Below are 22,613 nucleotides of genomic sequence, written 5' to 3'. Positions count from 1 at the left end.
CCAAAATCAACGACACTGTTATTTCATCTTTGCCCTGAACTGCCAGTTGTGCAAAATAAATGTTGCGGGTCATTAGTCTCCAACACAAACTAGAACACTTATGTTTAAATGTAATAAAGTCTTCATTAAATAATTCCATTATGTGTGTTTTCCACCGACTGTACACATACCACGAATTACTGACAGCAAGCCCTGGGCAAAGGCAAAAGGAAAAACAAGAGTTGAAGTGAAAGCTTCATTTTTTTTTTCTTAGGGTGAAGCAGGCTGAACGCACACGAGTGATTCTGGTATGTTTGCTCACAAGAATAGCATCATCATTGCATGAATAGGCTTCCTGATTTCAATGAAAACTCAGAGTAATGCATTATTCAGGTCAGCTAATGGAATCAGAATCTGATGTAATTTGAATTAACAATTAGTAAGGTGAGCAAGTAAGAAACAGAAAAGCAAGAAACAATCTGAAGCGCAAAACGCAATTCGATCTCTATTGCCAGAAGCTCCAAATTTCAGACCTGGGCTGCCTCCCAGCAAAGCGTGGGAATGCTCCCTTGCATGGTTTATTCTTGCCCGGTTACTACTCAGCTTCCAAACAGGGCACTAAAAGCAACTGCAGCATCAAATCCCGCCCCTTGAAAGCAACCGCACCGTTCAGTCCAAATCTGCTTCATAAACTTATCAAGCTCCATTTTAAAAGTCATGCATTATTTTGCCTCCTTTATTTCTACTAGAAGGTTTGAGAACCTTACCACTTAGAGTGGCTAATAACCTTCTTCTAATCTCCACTCTAAATTTATTCATAGCCAGTTAAGCCTCATTCATTCTCATGCTGGTGTTGTCCTTTACCTTACGTGCTTGTTTTCCTCTTGGGTATTTAACCATGCTAAATTTATAGCTAACACTCAGCATACAAAACTTCATTTAGCTAAACTAAATACACCCAAGCATTTAACCTCTTCTCCTATGATGAACTTTGCATACACCCAAATGACTACATCTGTTGCAATTTGATTTCACTTTTGGGGTACAAGTGGGTGCTTTTCACTCTTTAACTTGAGGAGATAAAGTCAGATCTTCCTATAGTGATAGCGACAGAGCCCGTCTCTATTGAAATTGTCCTGGCTGGTTTATTTGAGACTTATCTTTGTGTGGGACTCCAAAGTTTGTATTTAAATCTGAAAACGTGCAAAACAAATTTTAAAATAACACAATTGCAGAAAGAGTCATCTATGTTCCTGCCAATTCAGAAACACCAAATGCTCTATTCTTCTTGTGTATATAAATAGCATTTATGCCTTGTGGAAAGAAAAGATTGTTTGAAGGTTAGGAAATGAACCCTCAGTTTTGGAAAATAAAGACATTGGCTCCAACCTCAGGGTCCTGACACATCACCCGGTCTTTTGACAATGCAGTTCCTCACCTACTAGGGCAATGATATTCCCGTGCTTAGCAGACATGCGGGCTGCAAGGTGGGAAGACGGTACCATTTTGAGGGTGCCCAAGTATGACAGAGGGGTGCAATAATGATAATGTTGCACAGGATGAGCACAAGATGAGATGATTCCAAGTTAAGCTGCTTTAAATACAACATTCAGAAATGCTTGCGACCGAGTCCCAGCGGCTTCACATCACAGACCTGCAAGTTTCTGTTACAACTTAATGCGCAGGTGAGTGTAGGCAGCAACGTGCCAGCCAGCACAGAGCAGGACTCCACACCAAGCTTTCTCGCCCCCAGAACCAGTGGCGCACACCAAGGTAATGCACGTGGATCCCAGCATCACCCCCTCCCAGGGAGCACCGACGATGCGGTACCACATGCTGCACCACATGTGCCGGCGGCCGGAGTTGACAGAGGAATTCCCAGGAGGCAGCGAAGCATGGCAGCAGGCTCTTATCTGCACCGCCTCCAAAAGCCTTAACCTAAAATCACTGTCACCTATCGTTCACAGTGTCACACCGTACTGCTCCAGGCCACTCACAGCCTCAAACTCCTCCTTCAGTGACACTTAGCTCTTCAACTATCACTGCTCCCAAACATATGGAAATTCATGTACTTTCAGCCTTTTCAAGCCCCCTTCTGATAGCTTATGTTTCATTTCTTTCTCCCCGTCTACTCCACCGTGCAATTTGGATTGGTTTCCTGAATGCTGACACGGGAGATGTTGCTGTAGGCAAGTCCTTACGTAAAGAAATTCATGAGGCAAGTAATGCAAGTTGAGCCTAAACACACAAAAAAATCATATACAGTGAAGCATTTTAGTTATATACAGGTTCCTAGGAAATGTTGGTCAAAACAATTTTTTTTTTAAAAATAAAGTTGCCTTCTCTAAAACTGAGTTCGGTTATACATGTGAAACCACCTGACAAAATACCATTTTGAAAAAAAAAAAAAAAACCAAAACAGAAGAAAAATATTTATGAAAGTGATAGGTACTTTTTTGTTTCAAAACAATTTGTTTTAAAATTAATTAAAAAAAACCCCAAACCCATTTTTTAGACATTTCTAAGATCTTGGAAAAAGTCTTCATTTGGAAAATTCAGAACTGTTCAGAACTGTTTCGGTCCAGGACAATGCATTCCTTTAGCTCAATATATGGGATACATAACCCAATCCGCTTTCCTCTATCATCAGAAGATACTAACATGTTGCAGGACTTCAGGTTTAAGTCATGCGCTGTTGGAATATGACCCCCTCTGTTCGCTAACATGGACGGTCAGTAAATAAAAATAGAAGCAGCGAGGATTTTACTCTGGCCCACAAACAACGGTAAAGTTTAAGGAAGCATGAAGGTCACAGGATGAAGAAAGAAAACCAAACTACAGTGAGAATTGCTGCACACTGAGAGCTAATTTGCAGAAACGAGCCAGACAAAAACAGATGGGATGTGGGAAAGCGGGAGAGTGGTGACTAATGACACCTGACTGCCAGATGACCCTGGAGGTTTGGGGGCTGGCACGGCACCCGAAACAGCGCCAGCAGCTGCCTGGAACTGCCCTCTCCCCTCTCACATTTCATTAAGCAGACTCACCTTGGTCTTCTGCATCGCCCCGGAGCAGGCACAGAGATTACACGGCATCCCCGAGAAGCGGAGTCTTTCAGCTAGGCTGCCCTTCCAGCCCGTTTATGGAGAGGCTCTTCGAGAGAGTGCTGCTCACGGCTGCAGGTGCGCTCGCTGCTGGGCCCCAGGGCAACTCGCCTGCAGTAGATTTGCTCTGTCACGTATCCTGTTCTGCTGTTTCTGTAAAACTTCACTTTGGGATGGAAGGAATGGATTCGCAAAAATACCAGGATGTAAGGTGCTCTCCTCAGGGCTCACTCATGGTTTGAGATACCTCAGCAAGGTTTCATAAACAGATACCAAGTCACGCTAGGAGAGGGAGACCACAGGCTTCAGTCCACTGCTACTCCTGGCTCCCACTTGGACAGAGCAGCAGTTCTACATGAAGAGCGGACGGTTTTGTTTTTTAAGATACACCTGGACTTGGGACGTGGTCAGTGAGTCTCCTGCTATAAGACATCTGCTAAGTTTGATCTCATACTCATGGACCACAGCCCTGACCTGGAACAATTTCTGCCGAACATCCCCCTTCCTTTTCAACAGGCCAGTTCTTTCTCCTTGTACAAAAGGCTACTGGATTTATGCCCGAGCACTGGATTACACAGGAGAACTTGGAGCTGTAGCTAACTGTGAAAGCTAAGCTCCATTCAAATACGGGCACATCCTTTAGAGCCCCAGCACCTTTTGCAAATGGCCTTGCAGCGTCTCCTGAAGGCTCTGACGTGGCTTTAGGAGCAGGTTTTTGTGGGGGATGTGCATACCGTGATACTCTGCAAAAATGTGGAGGGGTCCTAACTTTAAACATCAATGCCTTGGACATCCATTTCTTGTAGTTATCCAAGTAGGATAAGTTACGTTCTAAAATACAATGTTGAAAGAAAGGCACTCATGAGGGGAAAAAGCATTTTAATTTATGGGTCTATATATAGAGAAATCCAGCTTTTGTTTCTGAACTTCAGCAACTTAACAATAGCCAAATACATATATTTCTTGAAAAATAATACAAAAAATGCTTTGGGCTGAGACATTTTATGCCAAGTCACAGTCCAGAGCAGAATTTTATGGTTGAGTTATAAACCTGAAAAATATGGGCTTATAATGGAAATCCTGACAGACCCTAGTAGGTGCTCCTATAATATCTTGAATTTGATTTAGGAGTGGTTTTCAATAATGCTTTCCCAAGCCAGTCTGTTGGCGACTGCTAGGAAAAATCTAATGTGGTGTGTCCCCCCCTGCTCCCCCCGGTGCAGCTCAGCGTACTCGATGAGCATGTGAGAACGCTGCTGTGTTCAGGCAGAGCTTAGGGAGCCTGCAGCTGTCAGGGCCCCAGTATCAGAGACCCTACAAACATCAGTGCTAAGTGCACCTTCCATTTAACAAAATAATCAATTGTCTATCTCTGTGCAATAAATTGCTCACTTCTGTGCTTTTGCAAACGCCGTTGTGATTTGTAAGTAGCTGAAAAATCTGCCTCTTTGCTATTTTTCTAGCAACCACGAACCATGGAACTGTTTTTGGGAACACTGTATTTCTTGGGGGGAAGGGAAGAGGAAGCTTAGATAATCCAGAAGGAGTCATGTGAAGACTGGAGAAAGAATGATTACTACCCACTATAAACCTCTCCTGGTCGCTGACAAGCTGAAAGCAAGTTAAAATCCCTGCTCACAGGCCCTTACACGGTACAGAAGGGTCAGCTCGTACCGTACTGCGCAGAACAGAAATCTAACTGCTTTTGTGTTAGTGGTTCCGACCTTAGCTCAGTCCTCCAGGAACTGCTTTGTCCCAGATTCCCCGTGTGTCCCTGCTGTCACCCGCACCCTTCACATTTATCCCCCTGTAAATTAAGCTGTCAGAAAACTACAAGGTTAGCCTACGCTTGTCTTCTAGACAGCATAGTCAGAGGAGAGGTAGTCACCTTCAAAGGTTGAGTCATTCCACCCAGCTCTAGAGCTAATGACCAAATATATATCTATACCCACACACAGATCCATAAACAGCTCAAATACTGAAGTTATTATAGCATGCAGAAGAGCCTTAGAGAATCAGAGGTCAGAGCACAAAGCTGGAAGAAAGATATCTCTATAATTTTCATATAAACCCAATCTTACCTTTTTGTTCCTGTGGTTCTGATGCAGTCTCCCTAGATTCAAACATCCTTCCCCCACAAACTAGAACAGCACATGGGGTTTGTGCAGTTATCAGTCGGTATTAGAACTCTCAAAACCAAATGCCTTATTATGAGAGAAATGAGGAAACTGAGGTCCTCTCCAAACCCTGTAATGAGACCCAAGACCATAAAACCTCAGGTGGGTGACAGGCATGATGCTCCTGTGCTCTTCAGAGCACTGATCGGGTACCAGCTAGAGGGAGCCAAGCAGCCAGAGAATGAGAACGAAGGAGAAATGATGACACTGGAGAAAGAGCAACAGGCAACAGAGGTTGACACAAAACACTGTAAACGTAGGGGAAAGACAGAAGTAAAGAAAGCAACGGACAAAATTACAGATAAAGAGAGAGCGTGTATTTGCTGAGCAGACAGTCTAAGATGAAAGGAGAAATAAAAAAAGAAAGGAAAAAACTTGTTCAACATTTAAGTTGATGAATTTTATCATGCGTTCCTTCATTTTCTCGCTTTTTACAACAAACTTCGCCTGTGAACAACTGGGTTTTTAGAAAAGATAAAGAAGTTACTAAATCAGTTCAAGATTCCAGATGAAATGACTGGTGAAGAAAGGGGGGAAACTGCTTGAAAGTCTCCATAAATAGGTACATAACTACGCACGAAAATGTGGAATACTGTGCCTGCCAAGGAAACACGCAAAGCACAGATACAGTGGAATTATTGTGAATAGGATCCAATTCCCTGATTTATCTGGAGAATTATTTCCAGCCACAGCAACTAACAGTCAAGGGAAGAGTGGCCAGGCTCTGATCCTGTATCTCAGCCGTACGAGCAATGGCTGCACAAAATGTGCCCACATTCATCAGAGCACGGCAGATCAGACACAATGACCAAAGTCCTAAGATTTATTTCCTGCCCTGCCTTGGATGGAAAAAAAATTCCTAATATCTGAGAGGATCAAAAAAACTTCTTCAGTGTCTCACAAAAGCCCAAGGCAGTCCAGTTAACCACAGCAACAAAGAAATCTGTCCCCTTCCACCACTTAAAAGTTAAAAGCTAGGACGCAGAATGTTGCAAGATCCACCTAAATTTTGTTGCAAGGTGCTTCTCGGGTTTGTATGAACCTTTGTAATCCAGGGAGCTGCCCAGAAAAGTCCCTGGGTATGGACAAGGTGGGGTAATTCCTCCCGGAGACTTGATGGCGTACCCTCTTTCAGTAAGAGCTCTCCAGACACACCAGAAACAAGGGTCCTTCATTTCAATCTGCCACCTGTGGATATCCAAGCTTTCCAGCAGAGTGAGAAAAATAGTCGTGATGAATAGGAATAAGAAAAGAAAACTGCACAGAGGGATTCAGGAGAGTAAAATGATACTTTCCCTACCTATTTTGATCCTGCATACAATTAAAACCTTGTTTCAATATGGCTTTAATTTCATAGTCCTTGGTCTAGATCCTACTCTTCTATATACTGCACTCCCTAATAGAGCAGCCCCATTAGTAAACTACATCTATGCTAATGTACTTGCTTGCAGTGATAATTATCACAGCCTTAGCCCTGGCCCTCGCCAGTGCAAGCGTGTCAGGAGGGGTTGGTATAGCATTATAACTCTACAATTAGCCTTGTCATGGCAAGGAGCTCTGGGAATAGAGACATCTTGAAGCTTAAAACGTGGACAGCTGATAGATGACTGTCATTAAGCGCCTTTGTTCGCTCCATGATGGAACAGTCACTGAGCTGTAGGGTAGGCTTCTTTAATGAAAAAGAAAGACCTTGAACCACAGCACTATCCTCCACCTCCTCCCAACCCGTCCGCTCACCCCTGTTTCCTCCCACTTTACACAGCTTCTCTCTCAGCGCATCTGCAGTAGAATAACAAAAGCTGTCTCTAACAAGTCATTCCTAATCCATCAAGTCTTGATGGAGGAGAAAGGCTCCTCACCTCACAGTTCAGCCAAGGGGACCTCGCTCACCTCCGGCCCTCCCTGCTCAGAGCCTCCCTCCCTCCACACCTGAGGAGCGCAGGCTGAGACCCGTTTAATTTCAGACGTGAAGTGAGTGCTGAACCAGCTTCTGGATCAGCTTCTCAGTTGCATAAACCAACACGGATCCTTTGAATTTCACATAGTCCGTGCACTTCCATCCAGTTGAGAAGCACTGCCCTGGGCAGTAATAAAACACCCCTTTCTAAAAAGCCTGGCATGGAGTGAGGCTTCAGGAGCAGGCAGCAGACAGGCCCTCCTTTTTGCCGAGAGAACTGCAGAAGGGCACTGAGCCCCGCAACGCGAACCAGCTAAAAGGAGGAGATAACAGAAAGAAGTGGTAAAGGAGGCTTCGCAAGCACCTTTGCCTTGATTGCTCCCCGAGACTCCCAGCTGCAGATCTGCACCGCTGGCAGAGAATCCCTGGGGAGAGCAACGACTGCAAGTGTGCTGGAATAATACTCAACAGGCTTGAAGACGTGCATCTGCTTCATTAAAATTCAATCCCCAAGTTCCTCTCTCCCTTTCTTTCCTAGAGTGTTTTCAAATGTTGTTTTCCTGCGTACCTGGATAACTGATGCTGTGCAGGGCTTTCGTGGCGGTAATTTGAGAATTTTTTTATATTGAAAAAGTATAAAAAGTAATCCCCTGAAGTACTTGATTTTCCTTCCATGACATTCCACATCAACCTACTTCTGCTTTAGCTCGTTAGTATTCCGAGGGGTTGTGAATGAATTATTATAGTTCAGAATGCAAACCCCAGGCCTGGCAGCCCCTGGGGGCCAGAGGGCAGAACAGAACGGGGCGCTGGTGAAGAGCCAGGAGAGCTGAGCTCTCCTCCACAGGCTGGGCGATCCCGGAGAGCTGCTGTCTTTTAGGAAGATTGCCTCCTTTCTTGCTCTTCCTCTGCCTTGTCTTCTTTGCGGCAGGAAAAGTTCCTCTGCACTCGAACACTGCTCAACCAAACTGCTGCAGGTGTAACACAAATCAACAGCAGCAGAATGAAACCATAATTGTACCGGAAAAAATAGTAAAACAGTAGCTGGGGCTGCCTGGGTTGAAATTCTGCATTGAATTTAGCAAGTGCTGTATGCGAAGTTGCAGAAGCAAAAATGCATTTCTATAAGCCCTTGAGAGAGACAGAGCCTATCACAGCACAAATAATTCCAACAGGACTCAGGCTAATTTTTCCACGAGAGTAACAGTGAGAGGATGCAGCCTCAAATACAGGTGCCTTATAGTTAACCTCAACTAATGGCAGAGCGTAACCGACTCTTTCTGCCTACAAACCTCAAGATGTTTCTTCTCTTCTTGAATGCATTTCCCCAAGAATGTCCTCACCCCCACACCTCCAAGTTGCCAGGGAGCGTGTTTGGGCAGCCCTTGCTGAGAGAAATTATATCAAAGACATTGAAATATCAATGCACACAGTACCGTTCTTTTTGTTTGTTAAATGTTCCTGATGTACATGTATCTGCACTGCCTGACAAGGACGTAATTCACCTACTGAGAATTCATGTTTAAGCCTGTGCTAACCTTACAAAATTTGATTCCCAATCCATTTCTCAAGTAGCCAACACTATGGACGTTCATGAAGCATTACTCCATCCTTCCATACCCTAAGGCCACCAGGGCTGCCACTCTTGCTGCCACTCTAGGAAGTATCTTGACACATGAGCATAGTTTACTGCTTTACTGGACATCAAACTCCACATAAAATTGCTGAGCTGAACTCAGAGCTAAAAGGTTAAACATTCAGTCCCCGGGTGCAACACTACACATGGAATTGAGACACAAGGAGACGCCTTGTGCATCTGCAAAGCAGAAGGGAAAAGCCCCTTTAGACACAGCTGCTAACAACCATGTTTTAGGCAGAATACTGGGGGGCTACTCTATTTTTATAACTTTCATCCATAAAATAAGAAGATAAAGCTTCTGGAAAAAGAACACAATTACCCTACAATGATATAACAGTCAGAATAAATTCAACACAATCTGTATAAGCAAAAAGAAAAAAGCATCCAGGCTTTTTTTCAATTGGCAGTAGATAATACTTTTAATAACTGCCCTATCGTCAACCTTCAGAAATGATCTCCAGAGCCACATGCAGGTTGGCAACCAGGCATAGCGCCTAACTAGTTTTTGCATCTAGTTGTACAGAAGTGGAGACATATGGAAATGAACAGCCTGGCAGCACAAGTGAAGTCTGAAGCAATGACTTCGATAAATAAATGCCTGCACGTTGGCAGATGGAGAAAAGCGCAGTAGGGAGGAACTGTATTGCAGCAGCAACTTGATTTTAAATGATTCGTAAAAATCAGACTGAACTTCGGAATCAAGGCATTTCTTGTTGGGAAAATTCTCCCCATAAAAAGACGGAAGATATGCGTAGAAAGATGTATCTAACAAAAGATACCAGAAGCTGCCTCGGTTCAGGGAGCAGGGAATAGGACTGGGTGGTCACTGATCATTCTTGCCTCTTATTACATTGCTAATCACATTTCTAGTAGCTTTCAGAAAGATACAACCAATCATTCCCAAAAGTCTAGAGAAGCAAGATGTGGAGAGACATCCCTGAGCCGTACGGCAGAGCCAGCAATATAAGCACAGTGGACACAGGTACGTGGGATACACGGACCTCTCCCACAGTAAACGGCAACTAGTGCCTGATGCAAGAGCCACCTTCTGTATTCATCCCCCTGGAGAGCAGGCTATTTGTAGGCAAATTGAATCTTTCCTATTTGCAGGCTGCAGACTGATTCCTAGTCACTGTTAAATGCGACAGATGAGTGGAAAACAAGTATTACTACTCCCCTGCTGCTAGCAGGAGACAAGCATCTTCATTCCACTTTTTGGGATAAGGGATCTCCTTGCCTGGTGATCTCAAAGATTACTCTTCCTAGCACTTCTGAAACATTTTCCTGTGTACATCCTCTAACCCCAATCAACATTACAGTCTGAGAGATGGCAAGGGAAAAGGCATTCCTGGGTCCCATCGGAAAGCACAATGCAATGCAGAAAATTCTGTGCAGCATTTGCCTTACTCTTACATGTTATGTGGTGTGGACAGCCCCATGTCCCTACAGCTTTCCTGCCTTCACCGATAGCCTCCAATATAACAATTAAGGTATGTATCTTTATGCATAGATGCAACCTGGCGGGGAAAATTTTCAACACACAATTGTCATTCAAGTCTCCAAAGACAAGAAAAAAAATAAAGAGTTAAAGGTACATTTTACTTCTTTGGAGTCCACCTCCACAATGGGATTGCACCACAGCGGCATGGTACGGAGGCAGTCAGTACCTCTGGTGACCTTCTCAGCTCTACCAAGCCATCCATCCCCTACCAGACACCACTGACACACACACAAAAGCAGCAAAACGCAGAACTCCCTGTCAGAAACGTACTGATTCTCTCCATGCCCAGTACCAACCACCGCAGGAAAAATAAGAGAAGGGGAAGAGACACATGAAGAAACCAAGGAGAAAATAATCCAAACTGCGCTAGCCCAGAGATAAGAGGTCAGCCATATGTACCAATAACTGCACTTTTTCAAGAAAACAGTCACTTGCTGCTGTCTCCAAGCTGTAGCTGAGTGGACGAGCTTCATGCTGTAACATGAGGCCAAGGCAAAATTAACCTTAAGATTATTATGATGCAGAAGAAGATGAATTTAATTAAACTTTAATAAACTAACTAAGCTTCACTAAACACCCCCTCAATAATAGGCCACCTTTTGTTACAAAGAAACTCCCTTTCTCTTCCTGACACTTCAGCAGTTAATATTAGGCCTACGATCTCACTTCTTTGCACCGCTTGGTTATCCACCATCTCAGAACTCCAGTATCTGTACTACCTCATCTTCTCCTCCCACATCACACGGTGATCAAGAAAACCAGCAGGCGATGATTTTCAAATGACCGTACTTAAATCCAATCCCCACGTTACGCTGAAACCATTTACAATGGAAATCAGTTTAGAACCTGTTTCACTTTGATAGGAATCACCATGGGAAAACCATGACCTGCCTTCCACGGACCCTCCCACAGCTCTGTCAGCCTCTGGCATGGATCGAGCTATTTGCTGCACTGAATCAGCTGCCCACACGAAGCCCACAGCAAAGCAAGTACTCCTTGTCCATCAGCAAGTACATTAGTCCAATGAGTCAATGGCCACATGCATTTACAAGCTGAAAATAAAGGTGGATTATCTTTTCACGTATGCCACTGTGTAAATGTTCTGTAATAAATAATAACAGCCACTATCAATCAAGAGAGCGGAGAACAGATGGGAAGGAGGTTGTGTTGAGGACTCAAACAGGAATATGTATTTTCTCCCCCACCTTCTTTGGTCTGATAACAGCCCTAAATAAACCCTTGCAGATCTCCAGATACAGTCAATCCCCATCAGTGTGTTCCAACATTCCGTGCAGCTCTGGCTGCTTTACCACCACAGCGCAGCACAATCACCCACATCAGAAGGTGGGTTTGGGACTGCCCCCACCCCTTCCACGGATCAACCCCTCTACCCAGCATTATGGTCATGGCATCTACTGTCACCTTCAGCCGGGTTTGACAACAGGTCTGATCCTGGGGAGAAAATAGTCCCTGTTAATGATGAACCTCATACTCCTCCTCTCCTTGAAGAAAATTGCAGGGCTAGCTGAATTTGTCAGACAGTATTTTGCGTTTAAGATTTTAAAAGAAGTGGATGTTTACACAATGTCTGCTTTTCGGTCCAGCAAAACAATTGCTGAATCTCCAGGTTTCTCTCCAGCGCTAGAAGTTTAACATCACAATTTGAATTCAGATTTCGTAATACAAATTGTAGCAAAATTCACTTGAGGCTGCAGATTAAAAATAAGAGGGCAGTCTGTGGCACAAATTTGTATGTAACAAGCACCTAAATAATCTAAAACTTTAAATAACTCTAAATAAAAAGTGGGTTCCAGATTCTCATTTCTGGTAACATCATTGTACACAACCCTAGCTGCAAGAGCCTTTAAAATGGATAAACGCTACGGCCCCCTACACTCCCAGATCTTGTTACTCTGTGCAACTGATTATCAATAACTTGGGACTTAGCACAACACTGTATACCTAAACACACCTACAACATTTTGCAAGGATTACATTAGGGCTGCATTTCTGACCTATACTCTGTTCCACCTCAGCTGAAGTGGATATGAACGATAATGGCTTCACTCTTGCTCCTCAGAGCCCACATGAAGGCAGAGAGCATTACACCACAGCAAGCAAAGAAGGATCCAGCCCTTGAGATTTCCCGTTCTGCAGAGATGAGCAATGTTACCCTCCAGCCTCAGCTGTTGTGATCGGTCTTAAAAACAGCAGAACCACGGTGGTTCCCAAAGGAGCGACATGAAGTGAATATTTATCTTCTCGGCAGTGTGGGGGCAGCCAATGGATGGCGTATCAGCATTTAACTGGCAATGCAGATTCAGAAAGGTTGAAAAGTACAATCAGGTTAAATCAGTATCTATAGATAGTGAACAGTAGAATGGGCTGAAAAATCATTCTGTACTCAGCCCCAGATGTCACACAGGGGCCTTCTTCCCCTACCTTTTTTTCTTTTTCCCCCAAAAGACCCCCCATTAATGCTGAGTTGGAAAGACAGTCAAGAAAAACTTTGGTTTGCATAGTAACAAGTAATCAATAATACTGTAAGCAGCCAAAATAGCATGTATTTCAAGAACTACCCAACCCTCTTGAAAACAAAAACACACCTGAAAAAAAATAAAACAACAATTTTTTTGTTTCTTTTTTTTTTTTTTTTACACGGCACGTTTTTCAGTTAGTTATGAAAACGACAAAAAAAAGAGCAACACGAACCACATACCTTAGCTATTTGGACACACCAGTTTAGCAGAAGCTGGGAGCCGATATTATCCTTATGTTCATGAACATAATCCAACAGGCAGCCGTGAGGCATCAGCTGAGTGACTAGCTGAATGGTCGGGCTCAAGCAAACACCCAGGAGTCTCACCAGGTGCGGGTGGTCCATGCTGGCCATGATAAGGGCTTCCTGTAACAACAAAAGTGACCCAGTTACTCCAGTGTGCTCAATGACTCTATGCAGAGAAGATTTCCCATTTCCCATAGAGCATCTAAAGGGGATCAGTGTCCCCTAAGTACCATGAATTCCCGAGTTGTCTATCCAGTGCTTGGCAGAACCCAGACCGATGTACACTTGATGTAAGGAGCCCCAAGCAACGGGTCAGCCTGTCTGAACAGATCCAGGGAAGGCTCAGATCAGAAATTCCGAATGGCCCTATATTTCCTGTCCTGATACAGCCACAGAAGCAGAGGTAAGTGTGACGCATTTGACTTTACTTAAAGGTCCCATTGGTATTGTTTTAGTTCCCTTAATTTTGTTTCTTGAGTATATTTTCCCAATTTGTGGCTAATCCATTAGTCATCCACTTTTTTTTCAATGCAAGCAAACCATGCTGCTTGTGTATAGTCTGATGTTAGGTCTTATTTGACAAGATATTTGATTAAGCTGGGCTAAAATGCCTTACTGGATCGAAGATTTTATGCTTAGTATTTTATAGGCTTAAGCATGTAACTTTTATATGTCAATTGAAGCCTTCCCAAAGTTCAACCTGCAAAGGGTTAAGAAACAAAAGGTTTACTGTGGGCTTTTCAAATGTGTCCGGTGCTCCTAAGTCCTACTGAAAATCGGGAGATCTGTTAAACCGTTAGGATATGACCATGCTACCGCCTCTATGACTGCTGTACAGCAACAGCCCAAAGCAGCGGTCGTGACAGCGAGCAGCTGCAGCACCGGTCCCGCCTCTCCGGAGGCTGCCACAAGCAGAGCACTACACAAAGCAGCGCTTCCCTAAATCTGCGCCTCTTAGCTCCGCTTCTGATTCTTCCAAAGTCCTCCACCAATAGATCGTGGGTGAGTTATTTTGTTTTTTCTATGGCTCAGCTTCCCACATAACAAATAGGAGATTATATTCCTTTCTTTCTTCTATATTTATCTTTTTCGAATAATAAGTTTTCAGAGGTTTTCAGCTGGCTAGCTGGGTTGTCCCATTCCAAGGACCAGAAGGCCCTACTCTTGGCTACACCAGTTGGCCCTAAAGTTTCTACCACTGACAAACAGCATTGGAGCTCCATATTAAAAAACTACCTATCCGTTCCTAGAGGTAACGCTGCCATCACAAGCAACTGGCATTCATTTAGGCAGGGAGAAAGCTTTTCTCTCTCATTCACCGAGCTGAGTCCTCCATTTCAAGACCGTTTCATCATGGCAATGGAACAATGAAAAGTGAGATGAAACTGTGGCTTTGTAAAGCTATTTTAGTTCTCTCTCTTTCTCAAAAAACCCATATGACATCTTTCTGACAACTTAAAGAATAACAGCTGTAATAGCGCCAAAGAAAGAAAGATAGAAAAAAAGAATGAGAAAAAGTTGGCATCAGAGGAACACAGCATGCCCCCCCCAACTCACAAAAGTGGGGTTTTTTCTTTCCCTATATTAAGGCAAAAAAAAGTCCTGGCAAGTAGGCTGAGTTTGTATTAAAGGAAATTGCTCATCATAGTACAAAGAATATTTGAAACCAAATTGCAGAGTATTTGCATAATAGTTCTCTCTCTTTCTTTCCCTCTCTTTTTTTGTTAAAACGAAAAGATGAACAAGACACTAATTGTAGGGTTTTTTCCCCCCAATAAGAAAAGAGCAGATGGCCTCCATTGGGGGGGAGCATCTCCTTCCTTTTTCTTCCTAAATGTATGTGAAGATATAAAATAAATAAATGAATAAATAGGGGCTATTTGATGGGATGATTGGAGGAGGAGCTCTGAGGAAGATTCCAATGTAACAAATTAGAAAAGGGATCTTAATTTAAGTAGTTTTGTTCACATTCAAATTAATATAGTTTTTGCTCACTCAACGGGTATATACAGGCTCTCCTTTTTAGCCTCTCTTCTGCTGTCACTAGAAACTGTCACTGAGGGCCATCAGAATAAATACCTGTTGACAGGTGCATTACCCAGTGTCAGAGCACAAAATTACTTGGCCTCATTTTCTCTTCTTACCCCATTCATTTTCTCCTGCACGTGCATAGGGGGATAGGACTTGTTGCCCTCCCCCTCTCTGAGTAAAGATAAGAGTTTCTCCAGGAACTTGGAGCAGGAGTACTTTTCTTTGTGATGAGGACTGATTAGAACATAGAAAATACATTCTTTTTGCTCACCAAGGGACTAGATGGAAAGCTTTGAAGCATGCGCTCCATTAGTCTCCAGCTACTTGCCACTTACAAGTCTAAATCCAGAGGAAAGACACTTCTGTACGGTAAGAAAAGCAAGCAGTGTCATTTGTCTCATTCTGATGTTACGGGAAAGCACATATTCTTCCAACAGTTTTGGGCAATGGTTCCAGAAAAAATTAAAATGTTGTTAATAAAATATTATGGACTGCTCTGTAACAAACTGAGGCACATAACAGAGAGCAGGGAAGCCTTCATTATAGATCTAAGTCACTAATGGATACTAAGTGAGCACGAATCCTGGCTTCACGTAGTTATTCTCATTAGTAAAAGTATTGTTATTTTTATTGAACTATCATCTACAGGAGAACTAAATTCAGGGTTATGCCTATCCGGCACAGCACAAACACAAAGTAAAAGAGATTGCAATTGTTCTGCTAGAGCCTAATTAGACAAAACAGACAAACAACAACAACAGGAACATAATGACTTAGTAACATTTTAAAAATCTGTTCAGCAAATAAGGAATACGGGTCCCCTTTTTAAAATCTGTTTGGACACAAAAGACCCTAGAGCTACAATCTCCACCGCACTTAGGCACTCTGCAGCCTGGTTCCCAATTAAATTTTCTATAACGTTTAAACAGGTAAAGCACCTAAACTCCCTGACTTGGCTGTATGACACTGGCATCTTTTAAAACTGGCCTCTGCAATTTCCCATCTCTTATGTCTGCAGACCTCTGTACTCAGTTGGCACAATTACACGAATGATTTTAAAACTGTGCCTAATTTAATGGAGAGGAAACTGAGGTACAGAAACGCACAACCCACTACCCACAGTCACGCAGGAAGCCTGGAGCCGAAGTGCGAACTGAGCCCCAGACCACTTTATCTTTCCCTCCTGAAAAAAAACCCCTTCGAAGGCTGAAATAGAAAAGGGGAGGAGGGGAGAGAAATTATTATGTTATGGTACTTTATCTTTCCCCCAGGAGTCAGAGTCTTTGTAACATCACATGCTCACGCTAGCGTCTGAGAAACGACAGGAGTGGTGACAGTTTTGAAAGGCTCCTATCGGACATCAGGCACCCTCCTTCATCTGTCTGCAGGAGCAAGAAGTATTATCACAAGAGTAACCCCCCAGCCAACCCAAATCTCTTCCTGCAGTTTGTTTATGCTACTGTTGCTGCTCAGGTATTAACTCTCCCAGCAGTGCGCGGCAGCCACAGCCAGGACAGCTACAAACCAGCCAGCCCAGACGCAGGTAGCAGTTGTGGAGCTCCGCTTGCCCTTGCCTCTAAAATGTATTTTGCAGTCTACGGTGAGCCCTGACCAGCTGAGGCTACAAGATCTCAAATGAGTTACTTAAAACCAAGGCTGTGTATGTACATTCTATTCACTCAGTGCTTACAGTGTTAATATGTCCGAGGGAAGGCAGGTAAAGAAAGATTTTGATGCAGAAGGCAGCTAATCCCACAGGTAGCTTGACAGGGCCATTGCTGTGTCCCCCCAGCCTCGTCACAGACAGAATAGCAGGTGACTTTAATTGAGCCTTCCACGTTCAGCTCAGTAATATACTTCTTCGATATGCTATTTTGTACAAAGAAATCATGTCACATTGATCTTTCCTCTCTTCTATCCCTTTTGAAGGTGGCTGAATTATTGCCACATTAAGCTCAACTCCTGTGATTTATATACACAACCCTACATTAAACAATAACATTTTAATGCTTTACGCTGATCTGTCACGTGCATTTAGTAACACAATAGCATACCCAAGAGGGTGGGTTTGTAGGTCCCAGTGAGCCATCACTAGACTTAGGAGTGCAGTTTCTGCCCGAGCAGCTGTGTCAATAGGGGCTGAGGAGGTGCAAGCGCTACCCACAGCGAGAGGCCAGCAGAAGCCTCAGAGCACCTCAGTTAGACTGCCAAAACACGCTTAGGTAGGTAGAGCTAATTTAAGTCACAAGAACTGGCCGTTTCTGTAACGATCAATGCATAGTCACATCCAGGCTGCAAGCACTTGTCAACACAGATGAAGGGAACCGGCCACTCGTTTCTCACCAGTCACTTAAGTCGCCTTCATTCCTTAGATGGCTTTGAAAATCCCACCTAAAATTGTTTCCTGATCTATCCATACTCTGCAGTCATGTTTGAAATGCCTTTAATTTGACTGCTGTTTCCGAAAAGTAACTCAAAATCCAACTAAAGCAGGATTTTCGTTTCAGCCTTTGAGGATGAGGAAATAAAAACAATTCTCAAGACTCTGAGAAGAAGGAGTTTCCACAGTGCTCTGAGTAACACCTACAGTACGTTTTATAAGATGGTATTTAACTTCCCCATTTCCTACTTTGATGTGTTATTGCTAACAATTACAACTGACAACTGAACATAAACATTAGCCAGCATGACGGTCCCCGAAGAGCATCCTTTGATACAGGTTATGTTTCTCTGACCAGTTAGTTTGTAAAGCAGTGGACTCAGCAAGCTGCATGTGCCACTAGCAGTAAAATAACGCCATACTCATGCCTACGTTGAAAATTTATTCTCCACTGTCCTGGTTTCGGCTGGGATACAGTTAATTTTCAAAAGAAGCTGGGAGGGGGCACAGCCAGGACAACTGACCCAAACTAGCCAAAGGGATATTTGATACCATATGGCCTCATGCTCTGTAACTGGGGGGGGGTTGGCTCAGGGGTAGGCATCGCTGCTTGGGAGTAGGCTGGGTATTGGGTTCTGGGTGGTGAGCAGCTGCACTGTGTATCACTCGCTTTGTATATTCCTTTATCAGTATTATTGTTATTTCTCTCTTCCTTTGCTGTTCTATTAAACTGTCTTTATCCCAACCCACGAGTTTCACCCCTTTCTCCCGATTCTCCTCCCCATCCCACAGTGGGCAGTAGTGACCAGCAGCCATGTGATACCAGCCAGCTGCGGCTAAACCATGACAGCCATCCAGAGCAGTCCAGGACACAACTCTCTTCCAGAACACGTCCTCATTAATTAATACACCAGTTCAAGTACCCGGCCAAGCATCCCTGGCCAGACTCTTCCTGAAATGCTGGACATGGCATACAGACAACTCCTGAGATCCCCTGGGGTCCTGGAACCGGGCAGGGCTGACAGTGAACCTTCACCCTGCCAATCTGACCATCAGAATGGGTCAAGAGACCTTCCCTCGGCTGCTTATGGAGGCTCTGAAACATGTTAACAGGCTGTGTCATTAACAGTCCTGTACCGCGTGGTGGATCCCGGCACCTTCTACTGCAGCGTTTGAGAACCTCATCTTCTTGGTGCTGAAGACTTCACTTAACAAGAGAATTAGCATTCGAAGCAATATTGATTATCTCCTTATATCAGATTTAAGTATCTGTCAAAAAGGAAAAGATGCTCCTTCTGAAGACTGGCTCTTTAACACATGAGCTTCCCAGGCACCAACCAAGAGCCCTGGGGGAAGCCCACTTACAGGTAGCCAACATCCCTTCCCAGTGCTCCACAGACACATGCTGTCCCTCAGAGCCACTGCAGGAGAAACACAGTCCCTGTTCCAGAGAAGTATCACACATCTGCTGCCCCAGTTCAGCAAGCCCAGGGTAAATTTTACTGCTCCAGTTAAGCCAGATGAACATATATATACCCGATAAAGTATTCAGTAAGCAGGGACAAAGTCTGAAAAATCTTTGGTTTCCCAACCTTCGGCTTCTAACCATTCTCACCATAAAATGCCCTCAAACAAAACAAAACAAAAGAAGCCAGAAAAGAACAATCCATCTGTTTTTTCTAATCATTGTCGAGTAAATAAATGTAGTTAAAAGCTGACTTCAGACTGTGCTGTGCATTTTTCTGAAAGCACAAGCTGTGCTGCGGTAACAGGAGAGATACTACAGTGAGTACACTGCTTTTTACATTCATTTTACAATGTTCCAATGGCTAGGGCAAACACCTGTCTGGAATGCGCGTCTGACTGCTTCGGGGCAGATCCAATTACTGTCCAACATATTTTCAATGCCTTTTGTCTGTCTGCTAGGTCTTACAAATGTTTTAGCCTATGCAGTCTGCACCATTACTTAAGCTGAGACAGAGCACAACATACACTCAACAACGCCCACATTTATCCTATGGCACTGACACCCATTGTTGTATTTCCCCCGTACTTCCCGTGCAAGATGCTGTTTTCAATTGCTTTACAGCATCGCTAGACTTTCAACCCTTGGGCTGCAATCTTTCACCGCTTGGGCAGATATCCTCTAGGAAGCTCCTGTTGAAACGTCTGAAATTTCTGAACATGAAATGAGAGACGCAGCCATGGGGAGCACCAAGGGATACGTCAGTCCCCCAGCGGGACAGCAGCAAACACAGGCAGGGCAGTAGCAGCATCAATTGCCACAGCTGTTTTTCCAAGAACCGTTTCATAGTCATTAGGAGCAGACACATTAATGGGGCACTTTCAGGTAAAAGTCTTATTTGGGACTTGGCAACAGCTTCTATAACCCCTTTTACCGCTGTGTAATACAGCGAACGACACTTAAATGCTGCAAGGGCAGACTAAAGCTTGAGGTCACTACTGCAGGACTGAGCTACGCACTTTAACTTGGCTCATACGAGTATGGTAGCACATCCAGTGTCCTGTAACAAAACAGGTTTTTCTGTCGCTGTATCCTCCTGGGATACAACCTCCTAGGTTGCGTACTACAAATTCTCTCAATTTCTCACTGAAGAAGCAGGACTCGGGAGGAAATGAAGGTATTTTTTTAAAAAAATGAATCTTTCTATACATCCACATCCATACTACAAGCATAAAGCAAGATGAGTACTTACAGTAGGTACAGTTTCATCGCTGGTGGTTGCACAGAGGTGTAACAGTGCACATTCAGCTCCAAATCCTATAGGCACACTCACACAACCAACCGCTTTTTCTTTGGGGGAACACCGAGTTTAGCTGGCACAGCAAGAAATAACTAGAGGTCTAAATCCAGGCCCTGTTATTAAGGAAGTCTAACAGGCTGTCTGCTAGAGTTTTGCACTGTCCACCATCTCCTTGAAACTCCCCCTGGGCTTGTTCTGCTTTAGGAAGCCATGTTAAGGAAGCTGTATGGGACCAAACAGAAAAGATAACAGTAGGAGTCTTGTTAATGTGTGTTTCTTCAGAGTTAGGACAAACCCTTACGATTAAAGAGACTACTGGCTTTGAATGGGTGGTTTCAGACTTTATCTCTTTGGGACATAAGAGACGTGAGCTTTTTTGAGTTCACTTGCCAATGAGGAGCTTGAGAAGAGGTCCATTGGGCAGTAAGTGGAGTTAGTGCATACTCAGACTGGAGTACAAGTGTGCTGCACCATTAAATGGTGAGATTCTTTCAGAAAGGTCTGGAAATCCAGCTGCCGGGTGTGCCACTACACCCAAAACTTTCTAGAATAAAAACTAAGACCGAAAAATAAAAGAAAATAAAATTCCACAGCAGGGACCACACACTGTGGTCTATCACGCACAAATGTGATGTAACCAGCATCAGGCAAGTACCACTCTCTTGGCTGTGACCGAGCTAGTGCCATCGGCAGAAGCTGGCTCCAGGTCAGCGTCCCCTCCTGCACCCAGGCTGCAGCGTGTCCATCAGCAAGGCTGCTACAACACCTGAGTAATGTGCTCTCCACAGCCCAGGAGCAGAGCTGGTCTCTGGCTGCGGCACTGCACAGCCTTCTCTGGAGGTGGTTTGCGTGCTTAAGTGTGCGGCATTTCTCAGACCAGGCAAACCCTCTGAGCCTCCCGGGTGTCACAGCACCCAGCAGAGCGGGGATGCGCTCTTCCTGACTCGGTGCTGCAGAGGCACAGCCTGCACTGCTGACACTGAATTCAAACGCGTGCAATTGCCCCATGCGGTTCAAATGCATCCGAGAGATGCCCCACTTTCCTCCAAACCCTTACTTGAAACTGGCACTATCCAAGGATTTGAAAGCTCTCCCTCTCAAAGGTGACAAAGGTTACAGACTGCTGGGTCAAACATTCCGTGCCCACCTTAGAGAAACAGTAGCTCCTATTCATGCAGGAATAGATACCTTCACGCGCTTATAGAAGCAAATGTGGCTAACTATAGATTTTGGAGCAATATAAACTACATTAAAAAAAAAAAAAAAAGAAAAGCAGTACTGTGATCCCTGTCCTGCAAACACTGAGGACATGGGTAACCATGCTGACTCCAGCAGGGTCAAATGCTTGGAGTTAAGCACATGCTGAAATGCTTGAAAGTGTAGGAGATACATTTTGAAGAACACACACACCAGATACTTCTTACTTCTCCCTGCTGACTTTGTACGAATTAAGTCTCCCAATTCATCAGAGCCTGTGTCAGACAGCTGAGGAGGAGTCTCAAAGTCTAAAGGAACAACCCTCTAGTGCACAACAAGCTACGCGAAGATTTTCCACCAAACATCCAGTCAGGGGACAACTCCCACCAGCCTTTCTGTGAACCTTGCCTGAAAACATTGATTCTGGTGACTAGAAAGTAAAATCTAGACTATTTTCTGTTCGCTTTTATGCATAAATGGCCAAGAGTTCAGGACCTCAGCAACCAGAAATGTTTCCATTGAAAGCCATGACGAGAAGTAACGGTGGGTTTCAGACTGACCACCCCCCTGTTGGGTGTAAGTGCTTTAACAGTGTGCACACCTCTCTGTAAAAATATCATATCATTCTGACAAATGTTTTACTTACAGTTTGTGACACACATCATTATTTCAGAATAGTCTGTCAAAAGTGATTTGTTTCTTACTATTTTGATGCAACCAGCAAAAATGTTTGAAGTTTTAAATGTGCGGTCTAAAACCAGCAATCATTCCAGCATTTTTCGAACAGGAGCGTAAACAGACCTTACCACTGACCAGCTTATGAACATTTTCAGCCTTAGCCGCAGATTCCTTTCAGATGGAGGGAGTTACTGCTTTGATTTTTGATTTAAGATGAATGATGGCAAGGTCTCAAAAATGAGTGATAAGAGAAAAAAAAAGCTATCAAGTTCTCACTCCTTTCTGAAAAGTCTTCGGGCGTTGCTTTGAAATTTGCTGCTATCACTGAAAAGATTGACTTTGTAATCATAGAATCACAGAATGGATTGGGTTGGAAGGGACCTTAAAGCCCACCCAGTGCCACCCCCTGCCCTGGGCAGGGACACCTCCCACCAGCCCAGGTTGCTCCAAGCCCCGTCCAACCTGGCCTTGAACCCCTCC

The 22,613-nt window shown here is 44.0% G+C and overlaps 1 protein-coding gene across 13 annotated transcripts in view; it reads right to left on the bottom strand.

Moving 5' to 3' along the window:
- ERBB4 (erb-b2 receptor tyrosine kinase 4) overlaps positions 1-22,613 on the bottom strand; it is a 630,732-nt gene that overhangs the window by 90,352 nt on the left and 517,767 nt on the right. For all 13 annotated transcript variants that reach the window (XR_012588529.1, XR_012588530.1, XR_012588533.1 and 10 more), the window contains one exon: positions 13,017-13,202. Coding sequence is in view for 7 of the 13 variants with exons in the window: in XM_074596229.1 (XP_074452330.1) it covers positions 13,017-13,202 (186 nt within the window). In the remaining 6 variants the exon portion in view is untranslated. The remainder of the gene's footprint in view (positions 1-13,016; positions 13,203-22,613) is intronic.

This window comes from Larus michahellis, chromosome 7 (assembly GCF_964199755.1).
Source record: "Larus michahellis chromosome 7, bLarMic1.1, whole genome shotgun sequence".
NCBI classification, from domain to species: Eukaryota; Metazoa; Chordata; class Aves; order Charadriiformes; family Laridae; genus Larus; species Larus michahellis.
This window is presented reverse-complemented; position numbering and strand designations above follow the sequence as displayed.